This window comes from Chelonia mydas, chromosome 6 (genome assembly GCF_015237465.2).
Source record: "Chelonia mydas isolate rCheMyd1 chromosome 6, rCheMyd1.pri.v2, whole genome shotgun sequence".
NCBI classification, from domain to species: Eukaryota; Metazoa; Chordata; order Testudines; family Cheloniidae; genus Chelonia; species Chelonia mydas.
This window is the reverse complement of record NC_051246.2, coordinates 20,517,813-20,540,687: the sequence shown is the minus strand read 5'-3', so window position 1 is coordinate 20,540,687 and position 22,875 is coordinate 20,517,813. Positions and strand designations below refer to the sequence as shown.

Here is a 22,875-nt window from a genome sequence, read left to right as displayed (position 1 = left end):
CTGATATTCTATGATTCTATGATCACGACCCATTGATCCCAAAGATCTAGACAGCTTTCTATCCACCTTAAAGTCTATTCATGCAATCCATACTTCTTTAACTTGCTGGCAAGAATACCATGGGAGACTGTATCAAAAGCTTTGCTGAAGTCAAGATCTATCATATCCACTGCTTTCTCCAAATCCACAGAGCCAGTTATCTCATCATAGAAGGCAATCAGGTTGGTCAGGCATGACTTGCGCTTGGTGAATCCACGTTGACTGTTCCTGATCACCTTCCTCTCCTCCAAGTGCTTCAAAAATGGATTCCTTGAGGACCTGCTGCATGATTTTGCTGGGTACTGAAGTGACGCTGACCAGTCTGTAGTTCCCTGGGTTCTCCTTGTTCCCCATTTTAAATATGGGCATTATATTAGCCTTTTTCCGATCGTCCGGGACCTCCCCGGATCGCCACGAGTTTTCAAAGACGAAAAACCAAAAACCGAAAATCAGTGACCTGCTTTTAAGTACCCTTGACAACCTTCCTCAGGAAAACTTTGAAAGGTTTAAAGACAAACTAGCACACTCTGACTTTGAGGGGAAAGATAACATCCCCCGAGGTCGGCTGGAGAATGCCGACAGAATACAAACTAAGAATCTCCTGATGGAATTCTATGGTGAAGATGCTGCAGTAGATGTAACCATAGACGTTTTCACTCAGATCAATCTCAGAGATTCTGCTGCTAAACTTGGAGACGAAAGAGAGAAAGGTAAGAAACCTAAAGTTACTGTAAAACGTGGGAATCTGCTCCAAGAATCTGCTCCAGGGCAGCAGCAGCAGGAGCAGAAGGAGAAACAGGGTGATGGCAGGAATGACAAGTTCTGAATCTTAGCAGGGAACCAGGGGGACTCAGAGCAGCGATGCCCAGAAGGGCCTAGATTCTCTCGCCTGCTCCACTCCCTTTTTACTACTCAGCTGGAAGAAGGGGAAGAGAGGCAGCCTGTAACTCTCCATCTGAGGAAAACCCCAGTGTGGGGGAGTCCTTTATGGGTTGTAGAGCCAACAGAGCTGTGCAGAGTGCCATGGACAGAGAGAGGTGGGGAGGAGTGGTCACTGGAGTGCATCCCCAGCTGCAGCACCATTCTTTGGGGACCAGAGGCAGCTGGCATAAGTTAGAACAACCCCCAGGCTGCTCTAGCCTGTGCTAGGGCTGGGACAGAGAATCAAGGTTCTATAACTAAAACTGATCACAGCAGAGAGGCTGGCTCAGTGTGTTTCCCCAAACAGCTGACTGACCCCATGAAACTTTTCTGGGGTTCCAGGCAGGAACTTTATCTTAAAGGCTATTTTAAATTAAAGACACACATTCAGTGCAATACAAACAACCAACAATTTTTTTTTTTTGTCTTTTTATGTTTGAGATGGGGGGAGAGGGTATTTTATTTCTCTAACTGAGTTAAGTAGTCAGCAAACCTAGAGAGCTGCAGTTCCTAAGGCCTCAGGCTGCATCCAGCAATAATAGTATTGTGTTAGCCACACAACATTCCAGGATGATGTGTTGTTGGGAGCACACTAATGGGCCTGATTCTAAACTGCTTTATACTTTGCTTTGTCATTAATCTCTGTGTAAAATGGGTAGTCCGTGGAAATCCAATGCTACATTCAATACAAACTGAGTGGAGATTTCTAAATTGGGAGCTTTTTGCAAGACCCTTTGCACTCACTGGGCTCAATCCTCAGCTGTGCTAGAGCAGCACCCAGTGCAGCTGACGGTGATAAGACGAAGGTGGTTTTACAATAGCCCATTCTGGCAGTGGAGCCATCAGGGTCCATTCAGGCAGCTGACAAAGCACACACTCTTTCCCCAGCCATGCCTCCAACACAGCTCCTATGATGCTGTCTACAAGGTGCAGTGGGGTGCTGCTGGTTACATAGGCCTTCCCTGTCCCTCTCCCAAAGGATTCCCCCTCACAGTGCATATCCCCAGGAGGCTGCTTACAATGGCTCTATGGCCCTTCTGCTTCCATCAAAGAGGTACAAATGAGCCATATCAAGGTTGATGATGTGATGCGCTTTGCACAGGTATAGATGGCTACACAAGGTGCAGAGCAGTGAAGAATCAGGCTCCCTGTTTTCAGGTATTTAAAAGTTCTATAAAAATATTATTTGGGGATTAAATTCCTCATGCTGTGTGACAGCCGGAAAATAAGTTTTGGGAAGTATCATAATACGTTTACCCTCTTGAGCTGCTTATCTGTGCGGGGGGGAGGTTTGTTTAAAAAAAAATTCTGTCCTGCTTTATTATATATAAAGAAGGCTTGAGTGTTTTAAAGTGTTTTTTGTTCAACTCAAAATTCTGGTTTACAGTTGCGAGAAAAGATATCTTCAAAACATCTGCCCCTTTAATTATATGGCTAAGAAAGCTTCCACACCACTTATCTGGGCTCACAGTGAGATTCCCTGCCACAACCGGGGATGACTAAATGCAGCTGTACTGAAATTTCAAAGTTTTTTTTTTAAAGAACACTTTGTTAAAATTTTTTTGTTTTGTTCTTTGATGGTTTGCTTCCAACCCTTTCAGCTTGTTTTTTTTTTTTATAATAATACCCAGCTCTCATATAGGGCTTTTCATTAGCAGATCTCGGTGCTCATTAAGAAAGACACTATGGCTATGTCTACACAGAAATGCAAGTCTAGGGTTAGTGGGACTTGAGTCAGCTGACCCATGTCAAGGAACCCTGGGTGTGAGCATCTACACTTCATTTTAACCCTATGTTAAGGATTTTCTGACCTGTGCTTGAACCTAGGGCTCTAGGTTCCACACTGCAGTGCACAGACCTGAGTCAAAGCAACCCTATCCCAGAGCGCCTAATATCCCCCATCCCAGTGTCAACACTCTAGCTCTATCAATACTTTCCACTGTGGGAAAAATCTCATGCCCACCCTGTTTCTTAACTGTGACAGTGCTGTTGATGGGATTCAAAGAATCATAGAATATCAGGGTTGGAAGGGACCTCAGGAGGTCATCTAGTCCAACCCCCTGCTCAAAGCAGAACCAACCCCAAATAAATCATCCCAGCCAGGGCTTTGTCAAGCCTGACCTTAAAAACCTCAAAGGAAGAAGATTCCACCACCTCCCTAGGGAACCCATTCCAGTGCTTCACCACCTCCTAGTGAAAATGTTTTTCCCAATATCCAACCTAAAATTCCCCCACTGCAACTTGAGACCATTGCTTCTTGTCCTGTCATTTGCTACCACTGAGAACGGTCTAGATCCATCCTCTTTGGAACTCCCTTTCAGGTAGTTGAACGCAGCTATCAAATCCCCCCTCATTGTTCTCTTCTGCAGACTAAATAATCCCAGTTCCCTCAGCCTCTCCTCATAAATCATGTGCTCAAGCCCCCTAAACATTTTTGTTCCCCTCCACCGGACTCTTTCCAATTTTTCCACATCCTTCTTGTAGTGTGGGGCCCAAAGCTGGACACAGGACTCCGGATGAGGCCTCACCAATGCCGAATAAAGCGGAACGATCATGTCCATCGATCTGCTGGAAATGCTCCTACTTATACAGCCCATAATGCCGTTTTCCTTCTTGGCAACAAGGGCACACTGTTGACTCATATCCAGCTTCTCGTCCACTCTAACCCCTAGGTCCTTTTCTGCAGAACTGCTGCCTAACCGCTCGGTCCCTAGTCTGTAGCGGTGCATGGGCTTCTTCCATCCTGTGTGCAGGACTCTGCACTTGTCCTTGTTGAGCCTCATCAGATTTCTTTTGGCCTAATTCTCCAATTTGTCTAGGTCCCTCTGTATCCTATCCCTACCCTCCAGCGTATCTACCTCTCCTCCCAGTTTAGTGTCATCTGCAAACTTGCTGAGGGTGCAATCCACGCCATCTTCCAGATCATTAATGAAGATATTGAACAAAACCGGCCCCAGGACTGACCCTTGGGGCACTCCACTTGATACCAGCTGCCAAATAAACATGGAGCCATTTATCACTACCCGTTGAGCCCGACGATCTATCCAGCTTTCTATCCTCCTTATAGTCCATTCATCCAGCCAAAACTACTTTAACTTGCTGGCAAGAATAGTGTGGGAGACTGTATCAAAAGCTTTGCTAAAGTCAAGGATTCAGCTGCCCATAATGAGACAGGAGTACGTAAACTGCAAAATTAGCACCTCTGGTGGCTGTCTCAGTAGAATGACTGCAGTATGTGAAGGTTTTATATTGAGCTACCATCTTATCTGAGAGTTGGGCTCTCTATCTCTAGGCTGAGTCACATTGGTAGGAAAATGCCCCTGTGCTCCTGTTCTGGTAATTAGGACGTCAGTCTCCAGGGCTGTCAAAATATTAAATGAAACTTCGCAATTCTTAATTTTTAAAATGGGCTGTTCAATGAAGCTGTTTATGTATTTTTGTCTGTTTTGAAGTTTGACATAAAATGACGGTTTCAGAGGAAAAATACATCCCCACCCCAGGCTGGCTGCTGCCAGCTATGGAGTGCTGCAGTGTTTCCCAAGGGCTTGGGGTGCAGTGTGCTCCACCCCCGCACAAGGATCCCTTATCCCTGCCCTCATCGCACCCCGGGAGGCAGAGATAAAGGATCCCTGGAGTTTGTGGAGAAGTTTTGGGACTGCTCCCACTCATTGCCCTCACAGTGCACGCTGCCCAGGCATCTCTACACATGCAGCCCCAGGGAGGGCAGGAGGGGCCTGAGAGCAAGGGTCAGAGAGTAGAGTGGGACCAAGTGGCTGCCCTGCAGGGAAGGGGAGCAGCAGAGTTCCCAGCTCAGCACAGCCAGAGGAGGCAGAAAGCCGAACATCCTGGCAGCTGGGAGCCATCTCCCACCTCTCAGCTTTGTTCCTGGCAAACTCTGCACAGCAGCAAGGAAGAGCTGGAGCCAAAGCCGCCGCCACCACCATAGGAGTGTGATGGGGTGCACTGGGCCCAAAGGGCCCCTGCTGGAGGCCTCAGGATCCTGCCACTCTTGTCCCAGGAAAGGAGTAGTAGAGGAGTCCTCCAAGCAGCCTAGAGTGGCTTCAGGGGACACAGCCAATCAAGGCACAGGAAGGCCATCTAAAAAGGACCTGCAAAGCCAGAGACCGGCAGTTCCTTGCTGGAGCCAGAGGACTGGCCAAAGGGAACTGCAGCACCATGGACAGATCAGTGCCAGCTGGGACTGGGGGAGCGAGAGAGCTCCTGGCTGGCTGCTGGCCCTGAACATAGAAGAGCCCTGAGCTAAGGGTGAAGCACTGGTGAAGGCTGGGGCTGTGGGGAAGTGACCTAGGGAACTGAAAGCAGCTTAGTTAAAGGGACACAGTGGCATGTGGCTGCTATTCTTAGGGTCGCTAAGCTGGGACTTGGAGTAATGGGCAGACTTGGGTGCCCCCCATAGGCCACTGGGAAAGTGGCCTATAATTGGACAGCCACAACTCCCAAGAAGGGGATCTGAACTATGTAGTGGCCTGGCTGAAGAGCTGGGGCCAGAAGGGCCCAGAGAGGACGTATCTATTGCTGCCAGGGAGAAGCCCTGGGGCTACAGCCTGATACCAGGACTGGAGCTATTTAAAGACTGAAGAAGCACCCGACCAGAAGGGGCACTCGTGAGAGGTCAGTGCCAGGCCATTACAAGGAGGCTGCGGGAAGGTTTGTGGCTGGTTCCCACTTACCATCCTGACAGTGCCACAGCTGGGGCACCCCTGCAAACGCAGCCCCTGAGGGCTAGAGAGCAAGGGCCAGAGAGCACAGTGGGAACAAGCGACTGCCCTGCAAGCAAGGGGGAGCTGGAGCTGCCACCACTGAGGGAGGCAGTGGGGGAATTTTGGGGGCTGACTCCCACTCAGTCCCCTGACAGTGCATGCAGCCCAGGCACCCCTGCACATGCAGCCCCAGAGGGGCTAGGGGCAAGGGCCAGAGAGTAGAGTAGGGACCAGGCAGCTGCCCTGCAGGGAGGGGGAGCAGCAGGGCTCCTGGCTCAGCATGGTCAGGAGAGGGAAGACTCCCAACATCCCAGTGGCTGGAAGCTGCCTCCTGCCTGGCAGCTTTGCCCCTTGGTTCGGGGAAGCTCTGTGCAGCAGCTAGGAGGAGCCAGAGCAGGAGCTGCTGCCACTGGGAGAGGAGCAGGGATCGTGTTTGGCCAGGCAGTAATGGAGCTTCCGGCTGCTGGGCTGGCTGCCTGCAGTGCTGCTCCTCTGCCACCTGGATCTCTGGGATACACCCAGAGGGCTTCCAGGACCCAAGTCAAGCCAGGGCTACGTGCACACAGGAAAGCAATAGGGCTTGGATCCTAGGTCCCAGCTTAACACAGGCTCAAACCCTCCAGGCCTGCAAGGTCCTGGGACCCTAGATCTGAACCCTAGGTTAGCACAATTGGTGCATGGACACAGGGGAGGTTAGACTGAGCCCAGGCTTACATTGCTGTGTAGACATACTGTACGTGGCTACTCCAGTGGTTTTTAAAAAAAGAGTATTGCTTCTGGTGGATGTTTTGAACAAGTCACTGAACTAGTGTCGCCAAAGAAATTCTCTTTGCCTGCCTCAATCGTGGGTTTACTGGGGAGCTTATTACTGCAGAGAACCCTGAATGAATGACTTGTCCTAATGTCCTGAACTGTGTGATACTCTGTGATTTTTGTTACACTAACATTCATGTGAAATTTCTCTTTCAGCTTTGGGTCCTCAGCAAACATGTGAAAGATCAGCAAATGGTATGTGACATTCCAATAAGGAATTGCATTGCATGATTACCAGTGATTACCAGCATTAGGCTAGATCAGCCAGACATTCGGTTTACTAGTAGAAATAATGAGACTGCACTCTGAGATGTTACTTAAAAGATCACATCGGTTACGCAGGGCTGGATGGAAGATGAGGAAATGCATGGGGAGATCTCCAGGAAAGAATCAGGGGCTGCAGAACATGGTGCTGGTGAGGAGGTGGAGCTCTTGTCTTAGAGGCAGAACTGACCCAGTGCAGCACCATGATGCTGGAAGACACTATCCTGCTAGGGACGCCATCTTTTAAATGAGTCAAAATAACTAGAGGTCAACATTTATTGTCACTGAAGGTGCTATGGGACTTTTTTAAACCTCTGGGCCTTGGACAAATTTTAGGTTATATTTAGTTATATTCTTTGCACCTAAATTCCCATTACTGTTTCAGTTATACAATGTCATTCTCCATCACTTCATGCCCCACTTTGTTACAAAGTGCCACTGTGCAGTGTTAATACCAGACAGGTTTCACCCTAGAGGTGGCTACATTTCAGTAACTGATGAAGTGATTCTTATATATATGCACGGAAGGGCTGAGCCTACACTTATCTCTCACATCACTGATTTCAATGGGACCACTGAAGTGAGTAAGGACTGGGCCCAGAGTTAATTTACATGGGGACACTTTATGATGCAAGGGGCACTATAAACTTACAGTACCAGTATTATTATTTAAATAGCTGTATTGTATCATTACAGTAATATCTAATGCTGCTTGTCACTAACTCAGCTTACAGAGGGAAGTACAGAGAACATATAAAAAACGAATACAGCTCAATAAAAGACATGAACGCTCGTCTTGGTGAGAATGTGAAGCTAAATGAGAGATACACAAAGCTGATCCTTGGAAAGGGACATCATCACAAAAAGCAGAGAGAACATGAAATAATAGCCTTGGGATGGAGACATGCAGAAATTATGACTAAGCACGCTAGTCCTATCACTGTAGGCGATTTATTTGACTCCGATGAAGATGGACAGTCACCACATATTGTCGTGCTGCAGGGAGTTGCAGGGATTGGAAAAACACTGACAGCACAAAAGATCATGTTGGACTGGGCAAATGGAGAACTGTATCAGAGCAGGTTTGATTATGTTTTCTACATAAATTGTCGGGACATTAACTTTTTCAAAGAGCAGAGAAGTGTTGAAGATTTAATTTTAAAAAATTGTCCTGATCAAAATGCACCAGCTAAAGAGATTCTGATGAATCCAGAAAAACTCCTGTTCATAATTGATGGTTTTGATGAACTGAGATTTTCCTTTGATCAATTAACAAGTAGTCAGTGCTCTGATCCCTGTAAAAAGCAGCCAGTGAAAATCATACTGAGCAGTTTATTTAGGAAAAAAGTGCTTCTGAAATCTTACTTAATAATTACTACAAGACCAGTTGCCCTGGAGGAACTTGGGCGGTGTTTGAAAGATGAACGTTATGCAGAGATCCTGGGATTTTCTGAAAATGAGAGAGAAGAATATTTCTGCAAGTTCTTTCGGAATGAAGAACAAGCAACAAAAGCCTTTAGCTTTGTAAAAGAGAATGACATGCTCTTCACCATGTGCTTTGTTCCCCTTGTGTGTTGGATCATCTGCAAGGTTCTGAAACAACAGATGGAAGAAGGTGAAGATCTTGCACAAATTTCCAATACAATCACTGGAGTGTACATGAACTATCTCTTCTGTTTAATAGAGGGTCACATCAGCACTTCAAATCAACAGGTACAAGGTAACTTAAAGGGACTTTGCTCCTTAGCTGCAGATGGAATCTGGAGTCAGAAAATACTATTTGAGGAAGAAGATGTCAAGAAACATGGCTTAGATAAACCTGATTCCCTCTTCCTGAATGAGAACATGTTTCAGAAAGGCATTGGGAAGGAGTGTGTTTACAGCTTCATTCACTTGAGTTTTCAAGAGTTTTTTGCAGCTTTGTTTTATGTATTGGAGAAAGAAGAAACAGTGGAAAATTCAGAAACTGCTATACAACCTGTGGAAAAATTGTTTGAAAAGTGTGAAGAACCTAGGAATCATTTAATGTTAACAGTGCGATTCCTGTTTGGTCTCTTAAATAAAAAGAGAATGGAGGAGATGGAGAAAAAACTTAGTTGCAAAATTTCACCCCAAATTAAAAATAATTTAGTAACATGGGTTAAAGAAAAACTCTCTCTGGCATTGTTCAACTATAATAAGTTTTCTTATGGCACAACAATTTTCTATTTTGAGTATTTTTACTGTTTCTATGAAATTCAAGAAACAGAATTTGTGCAGAGTGCGATGAATCATTTCACTGAGCTAAACTTAAGTGATTATACCTTTACCAAAATGGATCAAATTGTTCTTCAATTCTGTATAAAGAATTGCTGTAACCTGGAGTCAGTTGATCTAGACACCTGTACGTTTCTAACTGAAGACCTGAATGAAGATTCCCCAGGACCAAGCAAGCGGCCATGTTGGTGAGTGTTATCTAAGCTCTAAAAATGCCTGCGTAATTTATTTTTTAATCTTTTTTCTTTTTTAAACATTGATCCCCCCCTCCCCCCCCCGGGTTTTCATAGCTCACAAATGGCCAAATGACCCAGCATAAAATTGAGTCAATTTAGGGACAGCCATTTAAGACTGGGAAGGACCATGCCCCATCCTCCCCCAAACCTTAAAAGCATGGAAATAAGAAGTTAAGGGGAAAGACTTGTGCACTCATTTCTACCTTCATGTTGCGTAAACATTGTCAGTAAGGCTGCAGTGCTCCATTTGGCTTTCATCTCCATCTCCAGTAGCTACCAAAAGCAATATGTACCCCAACTTCATCACACTTACAGTCCAGTGCAAAACCCTATGGAGTGCTAGAGTGTGGAGCTGGGAGGAATGAGATATGAAAAGATTGTGGGTGGCTGAGATCTTTTTAGAGATGGAATGGGTGTTCCGGAGGCAGCTATAGAAGGGGAGGGTGGGAAAGGAGAGGGGTGGGCCTGAGGTTAGGAAGGATGGCTGCAGAGAGGCCAAGGTTGGTAGCGGGGAGGGAGACAGAGAGGGTGAGGATCGAGGGAGGGCCCTGGTTAGGGCAGATATCATCAGAGGTCAGGAGGCAGCTATGGATATGGGACCTATATCTATCTGGGCTGGTGGGAGGTGAGGGAGGATTGGATGGAGTCGGTGGAACAGGTGGGAACTGTAGAGGGGTGAGGGAACACAAGGAGGGGGAAATGAGGCCACTGAAGGGAGAGGAGGACAGCTGCTGTGATGAAGGTATGGGGGGTGATGAGAACTGTGGGTGATTGACACAATTACAAACAACAGCAACAACAAAATCTCAGAAGAAATTTAGCTACAAAGCTCTAACAAGTCTCTACAGAGCTTGTGCAAATGGAGATTTTTCAGAGGCTTATAATTTGACTATATTTGGGTGGATTTTCATGGGAACAGCAAAAGGCACGGCCCTGACACAAAGACCACCCCCCACCCTTGCCAAATTTCAAGTCCCTGCTCCAAAACATGGGGAAGCTAGAACTTCTGAGGGAAAAGGTTACAAAAAAATTTTAACATGGATAAAACAACCTAATTCTCAGAAATGGCTGAACCATTTTTGCAGAAACTTTCAGACTATTTAGCCTGATGGAAACACCAGGCATGGAAAATTTCAGCCCAAATGGTTAAAATTTGGCAAAGTTATAAGCACTGGAAAACAGGGACATGTCCAGCAATCCTAATAACAGGAGTTGCTATCAGCTCTGCACATAATAATCTTTGTGTAAGCACTGTCTGTTATAATGTATAGATACAGTGCCTTGCACACTAGAACTCTAATCCTGGCTGGGGCCTCTAGGGGCTACTGTACTACAAATAATCAATGATAATAACTTTGGTTCTGTGCACCAGATCCCAGCTAGGGGAATCCACTCAACTGTTTTGACTTCTTTCGTCTTTTTGTTGTTTTTTACTGGAGAGTAGCAAAAAAATTACTTTTTGACCTAGGGTGAAGATCTCTATTTTTAGTGCCCTAATCCAGGAACCTCTTGTTCAATTCACTTCCAATCTGATAGAAAAATTCAGTCTCCACCACAAACCTAACCGGACTACTCAGCTAGTGTTTGGCATCCACTTCCCCTTTGGGGAAGGAATATTTAAGTTGTTCAGGGTAAATGTTGGATCTCCCATGTGGCTTGAACCCTGGGTATGTGCCAGAGACAGTAATTTGCACATATGCAATTGGTCTGGGGCTTTTTGCAAACCAGAGTGTTTGCAGGCAGCCTGATGTGTAGCTCAATTTTGTATTTCCTAGTTTTCGGATTGTGACAGGACATGTAGGCCCCTTGCTGGCAAGGAGGAGATTAATGAGAGCCTGTGGTACTAGTTAGCTCCACCCTACGACAGCTGCAGCAGATGTCAGGTGTGGAGCGGGCAGATAAAAGGAGACAACATAGCTCTGAGTGCTGTCCAAGAAGGAGAGCAGAGCCCTGCTTCTCCCTCTGTGAGGGAAGCCTGGTTACATCCAGGAGGCTGAGGCAGCAGCAGCTTTCCAGTTGGACGAGCTTCCCATGGATGGGATGACCGAGCACTGGGGGATTGACCAAAGGACTGGCTATAAATGGGCAGGGTCCTGCCGAAGACTTGTGGGGCGACCCTATTAAGAGTTTTTTGGTATTTGCTTCTTTTGGGACTTTAATACCTCGGAAGACAGGGACTGAAAAGTGCCTTAGCCAGAGGGCTAAAGCACCATGGCAAAGGACCTCACAAGAGGCAGTGGCTGATCACTGGAGACCCTGAGGCAGGGTGCAGAGTGCTCTGGCGGGCCATGGGGCTGCTGTGGAGCAAACCCTGACACACAGAGGATTAAGTTAAGCCACTCTCCACATTCTGCAATGGTACAAGGCAGAGCTGGGCAACCTTAACTCTGCATTAACAATGTTTTTGGGCAGCTCATATCAGTTATACATAGGTACTGTTTGTCTGTGGAGCATTTTATAACATTTTAATCTTAACAGTAAATCTGTGCACCAAGACAAAAGTGTCAATGTATCTGTCACTGCCCAGATGCCAACACTCAGTTTGAAGGATTTTCTCACCAAGTGCCACTATAGTATGGGGCAAACTTCCTAAGCCTGGGAAACAGGATCCCAGGAGTTCAAACCTCACCTCTAAGTGCTGCTTATAGTATATTCTCATGCAATTCATTACCCTTTTCATTGACCAAACCATGAGCCCCAACCTTAGAAGGCAGTTCCCAAAGACCTGCTGAACGCACCCCATTGTTTGAAGAAACTGGCAGAGAGATTATGCAGGGTTTATGCCGGGACAGACCCCAGCTCTCTAACATCATAAACCCCAATTTATCCACTGAAGCATACTGCCTCTCATGTTCGCTACACCAGTTTTGCTTATCCTATCTCTAACCACGATAAACCACATTCCTCACCCTGAGTGAGGGATAGAATCCAGGATTCCTGATCAACAATATTCTACTGCTGATTAGTAAATACTTGAGTAACCCTCTGTGAAATTGTTTGTCAAGACCTCCTCCAGTGGCTGGCCTACAAGAGGGCTAGCTCCTCTAGCTCCCTTCTCCACTGATTCTGGTGATCTGCTGTGTGGGGGCCATGGTCTGAACACTGCTTGGGAACCACAGGGTAGGGTTTGGGAACCATGACCATCAGATCACTCATGCCCCTAGTGTGCCCCGCCCCAGGCAGTAGTGGTCTGAGTTTTCCAGTGTGGTTTCTGTGGAAGGTGTTTACCAGGTCAGTGGTGTGAACACCCTGCACCAGTTGCCAGAAGTATATGTAAAACCAGGTGTATTCGGAGGGAACCGGTTAAGTCAACTTGAAAGATGACTGCGTTTATTTGCCAGGGAACTTGGTGGGGCCAAGGAACTGGTAGTCCAATTAGGAGATGGCCTGTCCATGTGTGGGTATTTTGTTGAGAACTATACCCTCTGGCCTACCAAAAGAGGGGCTCCTCCAGTCATTGACAGTCAGCATAATGTTTGTAGCTCTCCTTGGCATTCTCCAGGTGAACTTTAGGTCATCTTGGGTTTGGCATTGCTGTTGTATCCAGTCAAGGGCTGCTGGGTTGTAGGAAGCTGTGAATAGCTCGGGTAGAACCCAGGATAAAACCCATAGCCCAAGAAAAAAGGGGTTTTGCCTTATAGAGGTATGTTCTGCATAATTGTACGTGAACTCTGCCTGAGGTAGCAGCAAGGGCCAGTTGTTCCGGTGGAATTTTGTGTAGCATTGAAGATACTGTTCCAGGATCTGGTTAGTTCTTTCCATTTGATCTTTTGTCTGGGAATGGTAGGTGAAGGAGAGAGAGAAGCAGATGCTCGGAATCCAGAGAGCTCCTCACCGGTGTGGGAGATAAATTACACACTGCGGTCAGGGTTGATGTGCTCCAGGAAGACATGAAGGTAGACAGTTTTATCCACCCAGAGCCAGGCAAGTGGAGGAGGAGGTTGGCCCAGGGCAGATGATGAAGAGTGCCATCTTTGTGAGGTGGTCCATTACTGTCAGAATGGTCATGAACCCACTGGACTCAGTGATTCTACTACAAAAATACAGGAGAACTGTCCAGAGGCTGGATGGAGTCTTGAGGGGTTGAATGAGTCTGAAGCGTTTATTGTGCAGTACCTTGGAGTGGGCCCATGCATTTCAAGAGACCCATAGGCCTGTGCTCTGGCCTGCATACAGGGATACCAGAAGAGACAAGAGACTGGGCACACAGTTTTAAAGTGACCAAAATATCCTGCCAGTGGGGAGTTATGACATACTTGTAGAGTTGTAGTCCTTGGAGGCGGCGGGGAGCATGTATATGCCCCTTCATTTAGCTACCCTGTCTTGGACTTTGTGGAGTTCCTTACTTATGGCTCCTGCTCATCAGGAGGGATCCCATGGGCTGTATGAGGGTGAGCAGGTCTTGGTGGGAAGCCATGCCCAGAAAGTTATGAGGTTTAAGGATGCAGGAGATTTTAGGGTTTGAGTCCTTCAGGTCAGCATAATATTCTCCCTTTTGGGACAGAGCATCAGCCATGCTATTTTTAGTTCCTGGATGATAGGAGATTAGGAAATCAAAGCACAGAAAGAATGAGGCCTACCTATATTGTCATTGATTGAGGACTTTGGACCTATGCAGATATTCTAGGTTCTTATGATGGTGTATGCCTGAATGGGGTATCAGGCCCCTTACAGATAGGGATGCCACTCTTCAAAGGCAATCTTATTTGCCATGAATTCTTTGTCTGAAATGTTGTAATTTTGCTCTGTGGGTGAGAATTTCCTGGAGGAAAAGGCACATGGATGTAGCAATTGTTGAGGACTGTGCTTTTGGGTTACCACCACTGCAATTGCCAATTTGGAAGCATCCACTTCAATTATGAAGGTTTGGTGGTGTCCGGGCGGACCAATATGGGAGTGGTGGTAAACATGAGTTTTACTTCCTCAAAGGCCTGTTGGGCCTCGGGAAACCAGAGGAACCTGGTGTTTTTTTTTAGTGCAGGACAATAAGACGGGTGATCAGGATGAACAGCCAATAGAAGCTTGCAAACCACAGGAAATGTTGTAGTTCACAGCAGCATCATGGAACGTTCCACTTGAGGCCTCCCTTTACCTTGCACAGGTCCATTTTAATACCAGTGAGATGTAGGATGAACCTAAAGATTTCTATGGAGGACTGATCCAAGGCACGCTTTTCTAGCTTAGCATAGAGGCCATGTTAGCGCAGTCTCTTCAGGATGGAACAGACGTGCATGGTGTGTTGTTTGGTGTTGTCCGAAAAAATAAGTGTTATCCAAGTGTTCTACCATATATTGATCCAATATGTCCCAAAGTATGTCAGTAATAAAATGTTGGAACATTGTGGATGCCTTTGTCAAATCAAAGAGCATCACGAGATATTTGAAGCGACCATAATGAGTTGGAAAGACAGTCTTCCATTCATCCCCAGCTCTAACACATACTAGGTTGTACATCCCCTGGAAATCTAGCTTTGTGTATACTCAAGCGGTGCTCACGTGGTCCATTAGCTTGGGGATTAGTGGTAATGGGTATCCGTTTCTAATGGTGACCTGATTCAGGGCCCAATAGTCCACACATAGTTGTAGGCTTCCATTTTTTTCTTTTCTTTTCTTTTTTTTTTTTTAAAACAAAGAGGGTGGATCTCCAACAGGTCAGGTGGACTTACAAATAAAGCTTACTGGAAGGCATCCGAATTGGATAGCACCAGATTTCAGGGTTTCAGTGGGGGAGAAGCCCATCTAATGCCTGCCCAGTCAGCAGGATGATTACCAGGCCTACCTTGGCCTGGTCAGAAGCGTATGTCTGTGGCAGAAGCAAGAACAAGAGACAGCATTGATTCATGAAGGCTCAGAACTTGGGGCTGCTCCCATCAAAGTGTTTGGGCAGTGGGATAGTAGGACCAAGCTCAGGTGACAGTGCAGATGGACGGGCCCAGAGCACAGCATTCTCTGTGTGGAGTTTATGGTCTTACTCTAGCAACGCCTGATTCTCAGCAGCCGGCTGCACCTTTTGTGCCTGCAATACTCAGTTGTCCGCCTAGAGGTGGATCACCTGCTTGTGCAGGGCTGATGCCCTCTGAGGTACAGGGGACTCTGCTGGGTCCATCGTATGCTGGGCCCACCCAGAGGAGTTCCAGTGGTGTGAGCAAGCTATAAGGACAAGGACATGGGTGGTCATGCCTAATGGTTGAAGTCAGGAGCCAGGGTTGGACATGGAGATGGAGTGAGGAGTCAAGCCAAGGGTCAAAGGTGGAGTCAGAATCAAAAGTTAAGCCAAGGGTTAAAGCTGGAATCAGAGTCAGGGGATGAGCCAGGGGTCAAACTGGAATCAGAATCAGGCATCAAGCCAAGGGTCGAAGCCAGAGTCAGGGATAGAGCAGAGGATCAGGAACTTCGGAGTGTGGATGTTTCAGCATGGGCAACTGGTCAGGCTAGCCACCCAAGTTCAAGCCGGCCTGACCCCCTGGGTGCAAACACAGGTGGCTAGCTTAAGCCACCGCTCATGCTGCAATGTCCACACTGCTATTTTTAGCACACTAGCTTGAGCAGAGCTAGTACAAGTCTGTCTGCCAGGGCTGGGAAACACAACTCCCAGTTGCAGTGTAAACATAGCCTTTGGTGTTTATAACCAAAACTAGCTCCTCAAATTCAAATTGGAAACCAGTAGGTAACCAATGGAAATGGTGGAGAACCCAGTGACATGTGCTGCCCCTGGGAAGCACTACTTAAGAGGCAGACTACTGCATTGTGCACTAACCTAAGTTTCTGGATTGACGTAAGGTGTAGCCTCAAATAAAGCACACTGCAGTAATCCAGTTCTGGGGTGAGAAAGGCATGGATTACGGTTGTGAGGTCCACATCCGACTGAAATGGATACAATCTCCTTGCAGTTGCAGCTGGTAAAAAGCATTCTTGTACATTATTGCCATCTGATCTTTCGGTGGCAGCTGAAGATCCAGTACATTCCCAGATTTAACGTTTCATGTTTGCAATCAAAGGGTGAGATATCTGCCTCATCATATCATCGAGTTGCTTCTCCCAGTCTGAGCATTACCTCAGTCTTAGCCAGATTACGCTTCAGACATATTGCTCTCATCCAGGCCTGGGCTCTATTCCCACATTTACCACCTTCCTGCTGGGTGACTTTAACCCAAGTCACTTCACCTCTCCGTGCCTCAGTTTCTCATTCTCTACAAGTAGAATAATGGCATTTGCCTCCTTGAGATCTACTGATAAAAAGTGCTATGTAAGAGCTAGACGTTATTTGTTACCTGTGCACAGGAACATCTGCACTGCACACCTAAGATAATTAAGCTACTTAAATGACCATTAACAACATTTCTATTCTGTTAAAAAAAAACTAGAAAATTAAATGGGAAAAAACATTGTTAACCCAGAGTTAAGGCTGCCCGGTGGTATCTTTGCCTTTCCAGAACATTAGGTTCAGCAAATCTCAAACTTGTGAATACCCAGGAAATGCAGTTAAGGTACATGCTCATGCAAACTTATGTGTATCCTCTTTGAGCCCTGCCCCATAAATCCGTAACACATGCTCACACTCTGCCTTTGCTCTGTACTGAACAGGAGCTCCCTACACCTTCCCTCTTATACATGAGCTTACTTCACAGAAACACCACAGTTACTAACTTTTACATCTTCAAGTCTGTTTTACAACATCACCCTTATGCACCCAATACCATCAAACACTGTACTTTCACTTACCTTTCATTAAACCTACAGAACATACTCATCTGCTACCTAACTAGTGATTATCCCCATGGTAAGAAGACCCCTGTGCCCTGCTAGTGAAATAGCCTACACAACACAAAACTGAAATGAGGCATACTGGATCTCCCAAGGTTCATATTCACCTGTTTCCTTTGGTTACTCACACAGGGGTCAGGAAGAGAGGCTCACCCCCACCCACCTAGAAGGCCAGAGCCTCACAGATCACCTCATATCACAGTCACAGCTCTTTCAACCTGCACTAACTATCTCCATCATAATTCAATACAGCTACACCCAATCTAACAAGTGAATGCAGCTGGAGTGCATGGAGATAATTCCTAGTGGCTATTGCCAGCCTCAGAGAAGGTAAGATTTATGGTTGTGTGGATGTGTACCTTCACTATGCATTTCCTGGTTTACACAAGCTTGAGTTTTACTGACTTCAATGTTCTAGAAGAGCACAAGTCATCGCTGAGCAACCTTAACTCTGGTTAACAACTTTTTTGCCATGTAATCTTAGAGCTGTTATTCAGGAAGAATTGGCAGAAGTCAGATGCATCCTGGATGTGAAGATTTATAGAGAAGGCTGAGTCAAAGATGACCACCGAGGTTATGGGCCTGAGTGACAAAGAAGACAATGGTGCTGTTCACAGTGACTGAGAAAAAAGGAGGAGGAAGGCTTGATGGGAAGATTCAGGAATCTGTTTTGGCTATGTTGAGTTTAAACTGACAGCGAGACATCCACAAGGGAAGGTCAGAGACAGGTTGAGATTTTAGTTTGAACAGTAAAAGAAAGGCCCATAGCAGAAAGGTAGATCTGTGAGTCATCAGTATAGAGATGGTAGTTGAGTTTGTGTTTACAAATAAGATTGCCTAGAGACAAGTTGTGGAGGGAGAAGAGGAGGAATCAAGGATGGGTCCCTGTGGAACACTCACAGAAAGTTAGAGGGGGATGAGGAGGCTCTTCCAAACAAAGCACTGAAGGAACCATTAGAGAGGCAGGGTAGAAACAGGAGAGGACTGAATCATGAAAGCCAATGGAGGGCAATATTTCAAGAAGAGCATGATTGATGATTTCAAAGGTGGCCAACAGGCCCAGGCAGATGAGCATGGAGTACTGGTTCTGAGCTTTGGCCAGGAAGAGGTCATTAGAGACTTTATCAAAAGTGATTTCTGGGGAGTGCAAGGGATGGAAGCTGGATTGAAGAGGGTCTAGGATGGAATTGGGGAGAGTATTTCCAGACAGCAATTGTAGACAACAAATTCAATGAGTTTAGAGAGAGAATGGAGATGGGGCAGTAGATGGAGGGGCAAGTGGGGCAAGGGTGGGATTCTGAAGAAGAGAGAGACTAAAGCATTCTTGTATTGTGAGGGCAAAGAGCCAGAGGAGAGTGAGAAGTTAAAAATAAGAGGGAGTGGATGAGAGGGAGGGAGCTCAAGAGACGGGATGGGATGGGGTCTGTTGAGGGGCTGGCTGTGTTCTCTGGGCTGGCAACATCACCTAATGGTAGGTGTCAAAGTGAAATAGAGCATTAACTTTCCTGAAGTCGATGCAAAACCTCATTGAGCCATCTGTTTTTGGTATTAGGATGATGGGGCTCACTTCCCACTCACTATGGGATTCTTTGACAGCCCCCAGGACTAGAATTGCCTTAAGTTTCTTTGGCAAGGGGCGATGGCGGTCCTGTACCTTCTGTCCCAGAGTGTATTGGTGATGTGATAGTGAGTCAGGCTCATCCTCTCTGGTCATGTTGAGACTATCGCAGGGAAGGCCCAGGACCGTTGACTCAGTTGGGCTTGTTGTTCCAGGCTGAGATCCAGGCCCACTGGGACAGAGGTTGGGTCTGGTAGAGCCAATGCTTGAGGTACCAGTTCTGGTGCTAGGGATATCAACAAACTTTAAATTTGCATCTCCTTCCATTGCCTTGGCAGGTGGATTTTGTAGTTCATGAGCCCTACCCTCTGGACCACCTCAAACGGCTCTTGCCACCAGTAACAGTAATACTTGGTCATCTGGCTCAAACATCTGCAGTTGGGTTCCCAATTGTACAGGTGTTCTTGGGTTTGTTGGGCTCTCAGTAGATTCTCCCTGGTGAACCCCCTCACCACCACCCCGCCCAGTGTCTTGAGTTGTTCCAGCAGTTGCAGTATATACGGTACTGAGCCTATGACCCAGGACTCTTGCTTCTCCCAAGTTTCCCATAGGAGATCTAGAATCCCCTGGGCTGCCACCCGTACAAGGGCTCAAAATGGGGAAATCCCGTAGAGGCTTGGGGTACCTAGCCTATGGTGAATTAACAACACTGGTAGTAGCCTATCCCCGTGTTGTGGGTTGGTGTCAATGAATTTCCTTACTGTGGATTTCAGGCTGCCATTGAACCATTCCACCAGCCTGTCAGTCTGTGGATGGTAGACTGATGTCTTGAGGACCTGGATTTTCAGTAATCTACAACACTTTCTTCAACTGAGACGAGAAGTTGGACTTTCCTTCCATCAGGATTTTCTTCGGGATTCCAATCCTGGTGAAGACCTTCATTAGCTTGCCCACTGTGGCGGGTGCCTTCGTTGTGCACAATGGAATGGCCTCAGGATACTGGGTGGCATAGTCTGCAATCACCAGTATATACCAGAACCTAGACCCACTCTTCTTCAGGGGTCCTACCAGGTGCATTCCTACCCACTCAGACGGTATTCCCTTTGTGGGAATTGGGATCGGGGTGCCTTGGGCATCCCATTGGGCCCTTTCAGCTGGCACCCAGGGCTTGAGGCACAGAAATCGCACAGAAACATTTGGATGCCTGGCCAAAAAAAAACAAAACTGTGGGCTACCTTTTGCAGTGTCTTGTCTCTACCCAAGTGTCTGGCACATGGCACCAAGTGGGCCAGGAGTAATAGCCCCTGCTGGAACATCTTGGGAACTAACAGCTGCTGCAGCATCTTCTGGGTTTGCGGGTCTTTTGTTACTGGTACAGTCTCTTGTTGTGGATTTCAAAGGTAGGTCCCTGTGATGTCTGAGGTCCCCAGTCCCCTCCCTGTCAGGAGTAACTATCTGGTCCCAGGCAGGACTTAGGGTCTGGTCTTCTCTCTGCTCCCACAAAAAGTCCTCACTGTTCATCAAGCATTCTTGGCCTGTCTTTTCCAATGCCTCCACATCTGTGGGGCATGACACTGCTGGCTCTGCCTGGTCTGAGGGACTCTCATCTGAGTCCTCCATCTCCTTTGGGACCATGAAACCCCTCACTTTTGGGCCTGGGTTTGTTTCTGTGGGGTGGTTGCTGCTCCATTGCTTCAGGATCTCCATTGTTTCAGGAAACCACCTCTAGTCCCATCCCAGGATTACAGGATAGGCAAGGGTAGTCACTAGGCTGACCTGGCAGGTTTCCTCATGGCCTTTTACTTTAAGCTGTACCTTGGTTTCTGAGTAGGACTGTCCATCCCCATGGATGCACAGATGGTAGATATGGGCCTGTGCTGTGTCAGGGGATTCCACCAGGCTGGTCCGGACAAGAGTTTGGCTGCACCCGGAATCCACCAGGCCCATTATCTGGGTGCCGTTGACCCACACTGGAGCAGTAGATTGGGCGTGTCCTTCTTCTGAGCTTTGTGGGCCTGTGGCCCATGCCTTTATATAGCTACAATCCATAAAGGGGCACTCCAACGTGAAAAGCCCCTCCCTCAAAGCATTGGCCCTTTGGGACCCCTGCCAGCGTGCTCCTTTCTAGGATGGTGTGTCTCCTTCTCTCCAGGGTTTTTCATCTTCCCTGTGTAGCGTATCGATACTCATGTTCTTCCCTGTGGCTGAGTGTATCTCTTTCAGAGTGGTCAGGTCAGTGGTCCCTGTTCTTCTCACCTCACCTGACCTCTGCTGGTATTCGGTTCCTTACTCCCACGGCTTCCTGACTTGGGGCCAAAGGGGCCAGGTCCTTGTAAGTCATGCAATCCTCGATGAGCATCACCACTTCGGACAGGGTCAATGGCCTGTAGTGCTTCACCCAGACATTGGGCCAGCACATGGGGTTGGACCTCAGGGGTGATTTCTCCTGACGAAACCTCTGTTGGAACATTTCTGGACTGATGCCCAAGTGGCAGCCTTTATCTTGGCATAGTCCAGCACCTCTGTAGGGTCTAGGATCTGATATGTGGCTTGTGTGGGGTTGGTTAAATAGGAGACCACTTTGGTAGCCCAGTGTTCTGGTGGCCAGCATGTGGTGGTGGCCACCCATTTGAAGGTGATAGGAAGGCCTAAGGGTCATCCACAGGTCCTGGTTTTGTGCGCTGATATGGGCAGCCTGGCAGGGGGGTTGTCTCCCACCAGCCCAGGCGTGGTGACATTGGATTCCCCTTGCGGATGTAGTTGTGCTGACATCAGTTGAATCAAAAATTCTTGCTGCAGCTGGCGCTAGGCCACCAACTCATGCATCAGCTGTTGCAGCTGTTCTTGTTGCTGGGCCCTCTATTGTTGCTGTTGGGCTGTAACATGTTGTAGCAGCTGCCCCTGATGCCGTTGGGCCACCTGCTGCTGCTGGCTCTCCAACAACCACTTCAGCAGCTTTCCTGTGTCCATGGTTTCCTTGCCACTTAGCCCCCTTAACTCTCTCTCTCTCGCCTTTCTAACAGGACCCAGACAATGTCCGCATTCTCCACCAAGTGTGTGTGTGTGGGGGCGGAGGCGGTTGGCTGTGTGTTCTGGGCCAGAAGTACTGCCTAAATGTGATACTCCACAGTGTAAAGCCTAACTGTGAGAGTCCAAGAGTCAATTTCCTTGGCAGTTACAGTTTCAGGTAGAGTCACCCACTGGCAAGAGTCCATAGGCCACCTCACTTAGCAGCTATAGCTCAGGGTAGTGTTACCCTCTGGTAGAGTCCAAAGGCTGTTTTGCCTAGCAGCTATAGTTCAAGGTAGTGTTGCCTATTGGCAAAGGGTGGGTGGTAGGGGAACATGGGCCCACCCTACTCCACCAGGTTCTGACTTAGGGCCCTTCCAAAAAGGGGCCCTTGCACAGGGCTCAAGGCCTGATGCCCCTAAACGAGCTCCCCGAGTCACTTCCTACCCTTGTTCCAGTCCTTCCTATGTCATCGTGAGTTGGACTTGGGGTCTCTCCTGTGTTCCCCTCTGATCCATCTGCGGAGTCTCTTCCGCTGGCCTCAGCGACTCATCACCCAGCTCAATGGGCTTCCAGTCAATAGGCTTCCAGTGTCTCGGTCCTGTCAGCATGGAGCCCTGGCAGCTTCCCTGCAGGAGGCTGCTGCACCTGACTTCTCTCCTCCTTAGTCAGCCCAGACTGAGCTGAGAAACTCCCTTTTCAATGTGCCCTCCACTGAGAGCATACCCAGCAGAGGTGAGGGGCCCAGAGCACTTCTTTAACCCTTGCCTAACCAATGCGGTGTTGGTAAACCCTGTCACAGGGTCACTGCCACGGTTGGAGGGATTGGAGGAGAAAAGCAGACAAGAAATTTCTGTGTCAGTGGCTGAGGAGAAGGAGGGGTGAGTGGTAGGAGGGCAGTGCGAGGTGGGGCAAGGCGAAGGATCAGAATTTAGTGACATCCTGTGCCAAGGAAAGTGCAGTATGGGGGAGGGAAGAGGAAGTCAAAGGCAATGAATAGTTGGCTGGGATTACAGGCATGGGATTCAATTAAGTTGGAGAAGAAGAGTTGTTTAGATAGGAAGATGGCAGAACTGAAAGAGGAGAGAACAAATCTGTAGTGGAGGAAGTCAGGTTGTTCATATGATTTCTGCCAGAGACACTCTGTGACGGGTTCAGTCACAGAGACCCCCTTGGAACTGTTACCTGATGTGCTGAAATTACCACTGAGCCTGTTTTCCCTGCCAGCCTAGGCCCCCAGTACCCTGTCTTGTTGAGCCAGACATGCTAGCCTGCTGTAACAGAGACCCAGGGTC

The 22,875-nt window shown here is 47.5% G+C and overlaps 2 protein-coding genes and 1 long non-coding RNA gene across 3 annotated transcripts in view; all 3 read left to right on the top strand.

Annotated features, from left to right (window-relative positions):
- Positions 1-22,875, top strand: part of LOC102943481 (NACHT, LRR and PYD domains-containing protein 3) — a 509,145-nt gene that overhangs the window by 373,918 nt on the left and 112,352 nt on the right. The window lies entirely within an intron of this gene.
- Positions 1-22,875, top strand: part of LOC122466304 — a 67,389-nt gene that overhangs the window by 25,475 nt on the left and 19,039 nt on the right. The gene's annotated exons all lie outside the window — the stretch shown is intronic.
- LOC119566358 (NACHT, LRR and PYD domains-containing protein 3-like) lies at positions 348-18,089 on the top strand. The gene is made up of 4 exons (XM_037899029.2): positions 348-749; positions 6,651-6,689; positions 7,486-9,206; positions 18,077-18,089. Exons 1-3 carry the CDS (start codon positions 401-403, stop codon positions 9,204-9,206), a joined length of 2,109 nt encoding a protein of 702 aa, XP_037754957.2. The 5' UTR covers positions 348-400; the 3' UTR covers positions 18,077-18,089.

What these genes read in the sequence shown, in the direction of transcription:
- LOC119566358 (XM_037899029.2), top strand. Translation starts at nt 401, where the DNA reads ATGGGCATTATATTAGCCTTTTTCCGATCGTCCGGGACCTCCCCGGAT. An exon ending in TGGAGACGAAAGAGAGAAAG is followed by an intron (nt 750 to 6,650) that starts GTAAGAAACCTA and finishes TTTCTCTTTCAG; the next exon opens with CTTTGGGTCCTCAGCAAACA. An exon ending in ATGTGAAAGATCAGCAAATG is followed by an intron (nt 6,690 to 7,485) that starts GTATGTGACATT and finishes TCACTAACTCAG; the next exon opens with CTTACAGAGGGAAGTACAGA.